The sequence below is a fragment of the Pezoporus occidentalis genome, unplaced genomic scaffold (assembly GCF_034315485.1).
Source record: "Pezoporus occidentalis ecotype Australia unplaced genomic scaffold, CSIRO_AGI_Poc_V1 ctg145, whole genome shotgun sequence".
In the NCBI taxonomy this organism is placed as follows: domain Eukaryota; kingdom Metazoa; phylum Chordata; class Aves; order Psittaciformes; family Psittacidae; genus Pezoporus; species Pezoporus occidentalis.
The window spans coordinates 2,637,654-2,649,817 of record NW_026913263.1 but is presented as its reverse complement, the minus strand read 5'-3'; the positions used below and the strand labels follow the sequence as shown (position 1 = coordinate 2,649,817).

The 12,164-nt window shown below is 44.3% G+C and overlaps 1 protein-coding gene across 1 annotated transcript in view; it reads left to right on the top strand.

The window, feature by feature from the left end:
* The window catches only part of POC1A (POC1 centriolar protein A), a 62,179-nt gene extending 50,983 nt beyond the window's left edge, over positions 1-11,196 (top strand). Inside the window, exon 11 of the mRNA XM_062610306.1 lies at positions 10,918-11,196. Within this exon, the coding sequence (XP_062466290.1) occupies positions 10,918-11,016 (99 nt within the window). The 3' untranslated portion in view covers positions 11,017-11,196. The remainder of the gene's footprint in view (positions 1-10,917) is intronic.
* Positions 11,197-12,164: the final 968 nt, after the last annotated feature.

The window sequence follows — 12,164 nt, the reverse complement described above, 5'->3', positions numbered from 1 at the left end:
AAATATTGCAGTAAACAGTATGTGTATGATTTAAACTAGATATCAGCAATGCAAACATCTCTCTCAAAGATATTGTGTAACTGTAGAAAATTCCAAATGTTGTTTTAAACATAGCAGAAATTGAGATCAGTGGGGGAGGAATAAATTAGTAGGTTATAGGATAAAATTGGAAATAGGCCTGAAATAGTAAAAATCCAAAAAGCTGCCTTGAGTAGCTGCATTCAGCAGCCTTTTACCTTTTTTGTAGCTGTTCTGCCTCTATTTTGTTGTCCTTGAAGTACTTTATTTCCCATTGGTTATAATTTTTGTATGTTGTGTTTTGTATTAACACCATTTAAACGCATCTGTATTGATGTTCCTGACACACTGTTGAAATGGTTTCATAATTCTTCATTTTCGTGCCATGGTTTTGATATTTAGCAGTGAAACAAACCAATACCAAGCGAACTTAAGCAAATGAGCCTGGAAGAAGTCCTCATTTCTAGACTAAGGAGGAGGGATGCAAGCAGGTAGCAATGCAGAGACATGGAAGGTAACTCTGGAGGGTGGTTAGGCCCTGGCATAGATTGCCCAAAGAAATGGTGAATGCTCCATCCCTGGCAGTGTTCAAGGCCAAGCTGGACAGAGCCTTGGGCAACATGGTTTAGTGTGAGGTGTCCCTGCCCATGGCAGGGGGGTTGGAACTGGAGGATCTTAAGGTCCTTTCCAACCCTCACTATTCTATGAGTCTGTGATTTGTTTTTTCCAATGCTGATGTTCCATAACAGAGAAGGGAGTGCTGCTCCAGCAGAGCCACTCTTACCCCTCTTTCATGCAGTTAGATGTTGACTGGGAAGGAGCCATGGCACACAGAGATCCAAGCAAAATGGAAGCAATGGCTGCTGGTGCTGGATTGGTTTTCTTTCCTAGCTATTTCTGCCAAAGCACAATAGGACACTGCTCCCTGTGCGTGGCAGACTCAAACCAACATTGTGTGTTTTCTGGGCCTGCTGATTCCTATGGAAGGACAACATCACTGCTGCTTCAAAATGGAACAAATATGTTTCATAAATAACACGTAACAAGTGTTAGGGTTGTTTTTCTTGGAGAAGGGCTGAGGACACTCCTGGTCCTCTTATAAATCATTGCTTTGTAATTCCTGAGTATTGGTTGTTTAAAGAGACTGCTAATTTCATAAGCAGGGCCATTCAGTTGAAGGGAAGAGAGAGAGCCCAGAAACCCTTTATTGAGATAGCCATCTAGGGTTTTTCAGGAATTTATAATTTGTTAGCTTTGTGGGAGACTGGGAATACTTTTGATGTGGAACCATGTACCAGTGGGGGAAACTTAAAGTTGTGATAAACTACTTTTGGAAATCAGAAAAATATAAGTTTAATTTATTTTCCTAACTTTTTCCCATAGCTGTCATTTCAAGGTTTATCATGCTAAACCTGGTGTCATGTGGAAGTGGGAAGGAGAGCAAATACTTTCAATTTCTGCCGAAAGAGGTACTAGTAAGACATCAGCTGAAGGCTGTCATCTCTTGCCAGTGCAGAGCTTTGTTCTGAGCTGTACGCTTGAACCGCATTGTCTGCTGCTCACCAATTATCAGTACTTCCCGCAGTACAGTGACAATAGATTGACAATAGATTTCCAGATGAAGTGGGGTGCCATGTACTTAGAGACAGCGGGATTGTTTTTATTCCATTAAGAGGTCTCTTCCTGCTAGACACCAATTGCAAGTAGAAGCGCTGAGGCTGTGGATGCATCATGCCCTGCACAGCAGGATACACTTGAACAGGCTTGCTCCTTCAGTTAGGTACTTCAGTTCTTACTAGAGAAAGCGTGATCAGAAGAAACCAGTAGCTCTTGTATACCACATCTAGCAGTAACCGCTACAGTGAACAGATGTGACCCCCTTGGATTTAGAGAGCTTCATTTGTATGTTGCTGACTTTGTGCTGTGATTTTATTCCTTAAGATCTTGGCATCTTTCTTTAAACTGGTTTGTGATTGAACGCAACTTTCCTCTCTTCCTCCTCCCAGAACTCTCTCAGGACATCTTTTGTTTTACTTGTAACAAAGTGCTCTAATGTGACCTGACAGGGCCTTCGTGTGTTTTTCTAAATGTGGTTTGTGTTTGGCCATACTTCACATGCAGATGAAGAAGTTAATGCTTCACTGCATTTTCAGCAGGGTAGCGCGTGTTTGACAGTTCCGCTGCCGGGAAGAGTGGAGTGAGTGGAGTGAGGCTGAGACCCAGACATAAGCAGGTTGTTTCCAGTAGTTTAGATTACTTAAAGATACCCTGGTGCCCCTTTGTAGGAAAGTAGGCAATTCAAATCAAGCAAAGGAATGAGGAAGAGGAGTAATAAATGTATGTTATAGATGCTTTGCTTGCTTCTCCCTTTTCTGCAGTTTAGTACCTTGTCAGTGTCCCAGTGTTTGAAATTCCTGCTCTTCACTGGCATTTCAGAAACGTGAAAAGGAGGAAGGCACAAAATGTTTATTTTTTTGGTTTTTTCTTTATCAAAGGCTGGATCTCAGTTTCTCTGTGCCTATGTAAAGAGATGGGCTGAGAATTAGAGCTTAAAGGAGAGGGGAGGAAAGGTGATTTTCTCTCTTGGATAACTTTTTGGAACAGAAAAGTATGTTTTGGCCGAAGCAGAAATGGAGCAGATACTGAGTTTGCTTGGTTCAGATGCATTTTCTGCACTTGCAGCTGAACTGCACTTCTGAAAGACCATCTGTGAGTAACCATCTTGGCTGCAGTGGAAAACTTGTATTTGCAAGGATCACCTTCAAAGAGTCTGTATATATACTCTTGCTCTCACTACAGACGCCTGCAGCTGCAAGGTTCACTTTGTTAATCTGCAGCACTGGTGGGCAGCGGGCACTGAGGCAAAAGCTTCTGGTTTCATGTGGGAAGGAAGATGCCTGCTCCAAACAAAGAGTTCAAAATCAGGTTAACATAAAAATTCATAAATAGCTAAGATAATCCACCCACAGGAAACAGCTTTATATACTTCCCCAAAGTAATCTTCCGTTGAAGCTGGGAGAAAACAATGCAATGAAATGGAGAAGACTTGGTAAATCTGTAAAATAATCCAAGCCTGAATTGAAGGACAATGCAGCTCGTGTGAGATTAAAGGATTATTTCAGTCGAGAAAAGATTGCAGAGGGAGGGAAGATAAGATTTTTTTTTTTTTAATTAATTTCTTTAGCATAAAAAAAGGACTTGGACATAAAAGGGTCCTTTTTTAATTAAAACTGAGGATGTTTGTGTGTGCAGTGCTTATAATGGAAACGAGTAAAGTGAAATCTGTTACTCCTTTGAGACACGGTCTCCAAAGTGTGTGTTGCTGGGGAATGAGCATGGCCCCTCTCTTCTGAGAAGTATTGAATGTACATTAAGTAACTGCTTTAGTAAAACAAATGCTTTTATGACTTCAAGTATGAGGGGGTGGAGAGGGTGGGTTATCGGTGCTACTACCTCTGTCTTGTGCAGATGTCTTGGTTTCTGTGTTGCTCTCAAGACTCAAACACCCACTGGCTACAGGTGGACCCAACACATAGAAAAATTGCAGTGGTTTTTATTCTGAAAGACATGGATTGAAAGCCAAAACAATAAAAAAGTTCCCATCTGAAAAATGTGTGAAACACCAGCTGAGCTTGGGGCTTAAATCTTAATTTTAAGGGACAAAGAGGCTACTTCTCTGGAGTTAAACCCATCTCTTGGAGGTGCAGTAGCTTTGATCTCTCACTCATAACAAATGAAATATCCTGGGTTTTGCCAGTCCTCTGTATATCATCGGAGCTACTCTGTTTTTCTGCAGTGATATATAATATACTTGTTACAAAATCTCCAGAGTTTCAATGCGAATACATTATTCTTCTGTCTAAGACCACCTAAATTAAATGTGCTCCTAGGGATATTGCTATATTAGCAGGCTACTCTAAAGTGTAAAGTCTTGGCTTCTTAAAAGCACTGATGTCTCCCTGGAGGCCCACAGGACCCTCACCTTCCATTATCCTTCAACAGGGAGAAATACCACTTCCCACAGTTTGGTTTCACAAGCAGACCTTGGCAATTAATAGCAATTGTTATTCAGCCATCGGTATCAGCAGCTGTGTTAATTTAGCTGAGGATTTGCATGCTTTCAGAGGTAGATTGGGCAGCAGGGAGGGAGATGGGAAGTCTTTGTGGCTGGGGGAGACCTCTAGTCATTTGGGGTTCTAACCACTATCCTGTGCAGCTGCTCACATGGTAGATGCTTGGGTGGTTTGTTGTAGCTCATCATAACTTGCTGTGTGGTGAAACTTGAAGTCTGGGTTGGTCCAGCCCCAGAGGCTTAGGACCTGTGTACCGAGGAAGCTGTCAGTACCTGTGCCGCAGATTGAAGCCATTCCCTTCCAGAAACTTGCAGGATCTGATGCAGGTGCCAGCAGTTTAGCTTAGGCTCATCAGCTGTCAAGACTGAAGCAACAGCAGCGTGTGATGAAATGTGTTTAGTAAGAGGGCTGTAAATGGAAAGGCTCAGTTAGAGATGGCTTGTGTGCCTTGTGTCTCCACACCGTGCAGAAGAAACTGGCAGAGCTTGTGCCTTATCTTTGTGATTAGGATTGATTTAATAGAACATCCTTCTCTGTCCTTCAGAGTCCCTTTGGTCACTGTGATACTGGTGCTGAGCATGCTGGTTAGCCTGGCAAAGTGGCTGATACTGGTTTTTTCAGGTACTCTTGTATGGTTTTCCTACCTATAAAAAACACAATGAGCACCGCAAGTGATCACTGTGTTACTGCTGTGCTGTGTCTGCAGCATGAGTAGGCTCATGCAGTACACACCAGAGCCCCATCCAACTGGCCTTGGACACTTCCAGGGAGGGGGCACCCACAACTTCTCTGGGCAGCTTGTTCTAATGTCTCACCACCCTCACAGTAATCATGAGGAAGAGTTAGCTGAGCAATGCTGGTTTTGGATTTTACAGCAGCCCACCTCCTTCTTGTAGTGCTTTGGTCTGCTCAATGTAAGTAATGCTTTACCTGTCAAGTATTGAACAGCACACTTCTGTCTGCTGGCTGGAGGCAGCTGGGGGGGTTATGATCTCTTGTGGAAGAACTGACAAAGAGGTTGTTTAGCCTCAAGACTTCCTGAGCAGATCTGAGCTCTGCGTAGGGATCCTGATAAAGCCAGGTTAGTGCTGGCAGTTGCACTTCTGCAGGCTTTGCCATGTATTCCGAACCCACATGGCCCAGCAGTGACATTGGGTGAATGTGCAAAACTGTGTTGAGAAGGCTCGTGGGACTTCCTAACCCGCAGTGCTGCACTGACTAATACATTCCTGTCTAGCCACACTGGAGCTGAGTGTTTTCTAGTAACAAATACAAAAGTCTGTGGAATTTGAAGCATGTTATGAAGTAAACCCAGGAAAACTCTCCCATTAAAGAGAGACTGAGGGGAAGACTAAAGCAGTGCATGAGCTTTCTTCATTCTGATCAATACACTGTCCGTAGCCTGGTGTGAAATACTCTGTGCAGATGGGCTTTGGGAATTTGCCTTAAAGTCTGCATTCAGAGCAGCTGAGCTGGTGCGGAGCTACAGAACTTACTTAAAACAGCTCTGGGGAGCAGGTCCTGGTTTAGTCTGAGCAGAAAATGAAAACATAACAACAAAACACAAACCCCAACCACAAAACAAAAATAAAACCCACCTTAATTGCGCATTTGATCTCTGAGATTAAGGCTTTGACCACTAGAGTATAGCTGGTGGCAGCGTGCAAAGAGCCTTGCATGCATTCATTTGCTACGTGAAGTGTTGATAACTGTGGAGGTTTCATACCTAGTTCACTCTCAGATAAGGGGCTGACTTCCTTGATCAGTCTAAACTGCCAGCTTTGGCTGGAGATGTGTCAGAGCATGCAGAGTGGTGGTAGCAGCTTTGGGTCCCATCTCAAAACTGTGTTGTATAGCTTGCACATGCAGAGGGCAGCCTGCCTTTCTTTAAGCTTAGTGATAGCAGGGGGCTGCTTTGAGTGCCACCGGATGCAGCTGCTGAGATTGAAGGGGCAAGTCCCGGCAAAGCTTATATGATAGGAGGCAAGGCTGCTTCTTACTATACAGGTTCACACTTGAACCTCAAAGTGACTTCTGCTTCACAAGCTCTCCCATGAGCCTTTCAGTCTTGCAGCTGAAGTTTGGTATATGAACTACTGTTGGTGGAAGGAGTTAATTACTTTTTTTGTCTGTAAAAGGTAGGCAGGGCTACCCTGGTGCAGGGCCTTCCTGTGGCAGTTTATTACGTTTGTGTTAGTTTAGAGAACAGGCTCCCAAGCTCAGTTTACCTGGATATTTGATAATTCCTGTCTCCACATAGGACTGCGTATATGCTTGGGACTGTATTTAGTGGGTGTTGGAGGTATCATTTTAGTGATCAGCGTACAATAACTGGGGCCACTTGTCAGTATTACTGGCTTTAGTGCATGCATTTGAAGGTTGGCAGCTGTACTTCTTTCTTGAAAGACTGTTTTTACTTTCCAGTATGGTGCCAACAGGCTTCCTCAATGCTGTGCAGCAGTCTGTGGTCCAGGTGTCACAGCTTTGTGCCCCAGAGGTATATAGGTACCTCTGAACTCACTCATTCTTTCTTCCCAAAGAGGGACCACTAGATGCTCAGGCAGCACTTTCATGATGCAGTGTACTTGCTGTACTTCTTGGCCATGTTTGTGACTAAGATTGGCTCTGAAATGGCCATTTTGGGGGAAAAACATGAGAAGTTATAGCAGGGCATCTAGATCCTTGAAAACAAACCAGTGTTGGCCTTGCGCATTGCAGAGGGCAGAGCTCTTAACCCCCGCAAGTGTCATTCTGCAGGTCCATGGGCTGCTTCATTGCACCTCATAAAAGGCATCCCTAAGTCTCTCCTTGTACCAGCACAATGGAGTGAGGAAACAGTGCAGATAAACTTACAAACTTTTGCATTTTCTGGTAAGTTGAAGAGAAATTGATGCTTTTGTAAATTAACATGTCAAACAGAAAAGAGAAATCTGAAGAGGCAGAAGTAATGTGTTTTCCTTGGGCTCTTTGATATGTTAGTGCTCTGCAAAAACCTCTTTTAGCATACTCTTAGAAAAACTGGCAGAGCAAACTTTTAAGAATCTTTTTATTGAAGTAAAGCTGGGAACTGCTTCCACCTCCACGATCAATGGAGAGAGGGATTTTCTGTTATGAAATGATGACAGGAATAGAAATGCAAGTGTAATACTTTGGAGCACATTTGCAGTCAATGTGTGGGATCGTATTCCTTGTAGGATCAGCCAAGCTGTTGTTAACCTCCTCTGAGTAACTGTTGTATCAATATGTGGGGATTTTTTGGGGTCCCACAATTACTGGTGATGCACTGGAGCAGTGTTATGACCCCCATGCTATTCTGTGTGTTAACTCAATCAAACCAGTGTGAGTGGCACACTGAAAAACCCATGCGCTGCTGGCAGGGCAGGGGCTGCACCTTGCTGCTTGCAGAGCAGCCATCCAAAGCATGCCTGCTGTGCCCCAACCACCAGGTCAAGTACTGCTGAAGTTAAATAATGAGCAGCCATCTGTCCAGGTGGAGATCTCTCTCCTGGCAGGGACTCCTGCCACTGCTCCAGATGGTTGCTGATAGCCTCTGCTTACTTGTTCTGGTCTCTGCTCTTCAAGTTTCCTTTAGCAGTGCTAGAACTGGTTCCCCTTATCTGTAGTCCTCAAAAGAAGCAGGACTGATTGTCCCTGCAGGGCTGCTGCAGAAGCCTTGGCCCTGGGGCTGGTGGTGCTTAAACTGTCTCTACTACAGGGAAATGTTTAATAGGGTTTAAGGAGTAACATACTGGTGAAAGCATCTTGAAACAGCATCGCAAGTCATTATGATTTGGTTTGTGGGAGTTAAAATAACATGGAGGAATAGGGTAGGGGGCTTGTCATCGTGTAAGCAAGTGTGAGTACTGGCTACTTCGGGTGTCCTGGGGGAGGGTGGAGCTGAAAATTCCCCAGAACTTAAAAAGTACATAGGAAGCAACTTGTTTTCTACATCGTTTTTTGATAGCGTTTCCAGAAAGAAAAGCAGTTTGTTTCTAGGGTAGGTCTGCAGAGGTGAATGAAGACCAGTGTTGCAGGGAGAGCTCGTAGGAGTGATTTGAATAAGTTTTCTTAGTGTGAAAAGTCATGTTTTGTGTTCTGGTGTCCATAGTAATGCTCAGTGTGTTAGTGTAGTGTCAGAAATACTCCCAAATGATACAAAAAAGGTTGATCTTTCTTCTTGTTTAAGCCTGAGCTGTTATCCTGCTGCCAGTTTGAGCCAGGGCTTTAATAAATTATCTAGCATTTACTCCCTGGTGCGTAATGGAGACATGTACTGTGCTTCTGACACAGGAAGCCCAAGTCCTGCTGCAGAGAAGCGGCTCGAGCACGAGGCTGGCTCCAGTGAATCCTCACTGAACCTGGTTAACAGTGTTTTCCTCCCTGGTGCAGTTGTTGGTTTGTCGTCTTCTGAAAAGCAAAAACATGCAGGAGTTGAATGGGTGCAGTTTAATTTGCCTGCCCACAAGGGCTTGCTTTGTAAGCAGCAGCATGGAAATACTGTAAAACTGTCAGCTGCTAATAAAGAAGCTTGTCTTTTAAGTTACAGTATGGCGCTAATAGCAGCTGGGCAGTATTTGTGCTTTCCCTTACCTTCGTAGGGTGTCAGATGCCCTTTGTATTTGGGCATCATATATTCAAGTCTGAATGGGCTGTAGTCACTGGTTCCTACTTTGGACTTCCTGGATTTCGTTTCTGACTGCTACTTTTCCACTTTTAGTTTCCAAAAACTACTCACTACAAGTTTTTTGCATATACTTACATGCAATTTCCATTCCAATAAACATTTTCCTTGCAGCTTTTTCACAAATCCAGCACTTCGAGATCCGCTTCACTTGCGTTTAGTCTCATGGTGCTGCATGTAACAGCTCTTAACTCGTATCGACAGGATTGTGATGGCTGTAAATCATGAGATATAGGAACCACAAGTAATCTGGGGCTTTGCTTCTATCAGGGCAGTGTGACCCGGACATTAATTCAGTTGATTATCTTTCTAAAGGATATCTGATGCAGTGTTTCACCCCCACCCCATTTTAGTGTTGAGTTACTAGTTCTTTTGTTAAATGGAGAAGCCAGGATTCCTACTGCTTCTCGTTCTGTGTGTGGTTGCTTGCAGGATAAGATCTTTGCTGTAAACCCCTGGTAGGCATCCAGCCTGCTGTGTTCTGCCCTGAGTAGCTTTGCTCTTGACTTCTGTAAGACAGCCGCCAAGCAGTAGTGTTGCTGAGTATGAAAAGGATGAAATCCTCTCTCCTTTGAGTAGACGGGAGGAATCCTGCTGGCTTTGGGGCACCTGGGGTGTTACTTCCTTGCTCCAGCACTTTTCTTCTGGTTCTCTATGTACTGCAGCTCTTGTGCCTCAAAGGGGTGTCGATAGAGGAAAAAACTTTTAATTAAGCTACTGCTGTAGCCCATGGGGATATTTAAGCCATGCAAGGGTTTTCTTTCAGGTGAAGGTTTCTGCAACTGCAGCAATGCAGCATTAGGCAGCAGGCGTTAGCCATTCTGCCTTGTCACAGGTCAGCAGGATGTATGTGGCAGGCATAAGCTTTGAACTATGGTTGGGGGGAAAGCCAAGGGTGCATTATGGTAAATGCTGTGATGCCCAGCCCTGTCTGGCTTTGTTGATATGCAGTCTTGCGAGATGGCTTTGCCATAGCACTTCATGTTGGTTTTACTACATCTGTTCTCTCTTCCCCCCCCATTCATCTCATTCCCCAAATCATTTACAGGAGACTTTTCCTAGTCTCAAGTGGCCTTAGCCAAGCTATTTCCTCTCTTTGTGCTTTCGTTTCCCCAGCTGTAAAATGGGGATAATGAGACCTGCTTTCTTTTTTCAGGCACTTAGAGATGTGCTTACGAAATGCGCTATTAAAAGGCTTACTATGTATAACTTCTATACAAACAGCAGTTGTCCAAGTTTATTTGAATTACTTTATAAAAGTCCAAGGTTCTGAACATCCTTTGTTTTTAACAGAGGATGTTATGCACTAAAAATGCTCAAAATGTGAAGCTATTGATTGTTGCTGATAAGTTTATGGATAATAAAGCATTAAATCATCACCGCCTATTATCAGGCTTTCTTGTGTCTTTGGAAGCTGAAAGCGGTTTTGCATAAGCAGGTCCCTTGTCTGAGATTGATCAATAAAAGGTTTTCAGCAGAAGCTTTTATTGCCACGTGGTTAAAATGTTCTTCCTGTGCATCCTGTACACGATGACTTCAGCGCAGAGAAAGATATAACAATCCTTTGTAGGGTAATTGGATTACACAGAAGTATTTTGGCTCTATATTGCGGTGGATATTGCCACTTTGGGTTTCAGTTCACTCCCACTACGTGTTGCACTGCCTTATGCTTGGCTGGGAGGGTTATCTTGCTTTTCATTGTGCTTGTCCAGCAAGTCTTGCATGTTTTAATTGCAGCAAACCAATGGCATGCAGGGAAGGGAGGAAAAATTGGAAGCAGGGAGGGAAAATCAAAGCTGAAACTGGACATAGCTGTTGAAAACCCTGTGTCTCTCATTAGCAGAAGTGTGTCTGGTGGCTCATGAACCTGTTCATGAGAGCAATTGCAGAGCTTGGTTTGAAAGCAGCAAATGCTGTGATGGGTGCTGGTGGTGTGTGCTGCAGAGCTTCATGCCCACCAGCCTCTATTGCTCCTCTCAAGTTGTTTGGGGCTCTGCCCTGCTAAAATGCTGATACTGGAGTTACAGGAGTATTTTGAGGGGGTATTTCAGGAGTGTGAGTTCAGCATTTTGCTATGCACTGAGAGTACAGTACGTAGCTTGGCTTTGTGAGCAGGTCAACAGCAGTTTTCATGTTGTTTTGCAGACTGTTTCCATCCTGGAGCAGAGGCTGACACTCACTGAAGACAAGCTGAAGGAATGTCTTGAGAATCAGCAGAAAATCATTCAGAACAAAACGAGCTGATTTCCTGAGAGAAGACAGGAGCTGGAGGCATTGGGAGGTTTGAGGTTGCTTGTTTCCTGACAGACTGTGTGTGACTTGCTTTAAGGACTTGGAGCGCGATCTATTTTTCAATTGGAATGTACAGTGATTGTAAATAAGCTTTGTTACTTTACTAAAATAAAAGCAATATTTTATTCATAAGCGTGGATAACAGTTGTCATCTCCTGTGCTTTCCAGAGATGCAGCAGCCAGCGTGTGGTCTGAGTACTAACTAGGAAGGTTGCATGTCTCCTGCCTTTGGTGCTGCTGAGGTAGTTTTGACACGTTTAAGCATCTTGGAGTTGCTAGATGTCTGGCACAGGCTGTATTAAGCCGGTTGCTGAGGTGTGTGTTGGCCATAGGTGACAGGCAAAGAGCTCCCAGGATATTTTGGGCAGTGGGAATTCTCTATTCTCAGAACATAGAGAGCAGGTGAGGTCCCAGTGCAACCAGCACTGGGAGAAGGGTCTGTCTCACCTGAGTCCCGGGAGATGCCTGCAAAATCTGGCAAGGAGCAGCCCCTGGATGGTATTTGTGCAGAGGCAATTAAATCCAGTGGTGGGATTTAACCTGCTCTCTTGTGCAACGTGTGAAAACCAATTGCTTGAGGCTGGCAGAGAGTCCCTGGTGGGTCAGGTGCAGGGTGGACGTCAAGCAGATTTTGCTTTGTCTTCATGTCTTCATCTGCTTCTTACATTAAGGGCAGGGGAGAGGGAGAGAGAAGGCAACCAAATAGCAGAACATTTGCTCCACTGTGGAACTTCCCTTTTCTCGCACTGGACTGACTGCCTTTAATTTTTAGTCCTTTTGCAGATGTTTTCACAGTTGGATAGCTCATCACTCACACCTACGCTCTCGCCCTGCTCCCCTCATCACTCCCCTGGCTTTTTCAGGGCTTTAGCAGGTGTTCAGTATGTAGCTGCACAAGAATTTGGAGAGATCTTGTTCTCCAGCACCTCTTCTGTCAGCGCACACTGGAGGTCTCCTTTCTTGCAATAAACTATTACCCACATTCCTGGAGAAACAAGCAGTGGGAACCTGAGCACCTCAGGGTTAATGAAACCCTCCTCACCACTGTCTGTCTGACCTGTTCAAACAGGGGCTGCCTCAAGCCCTACCCTCGGTGGTCC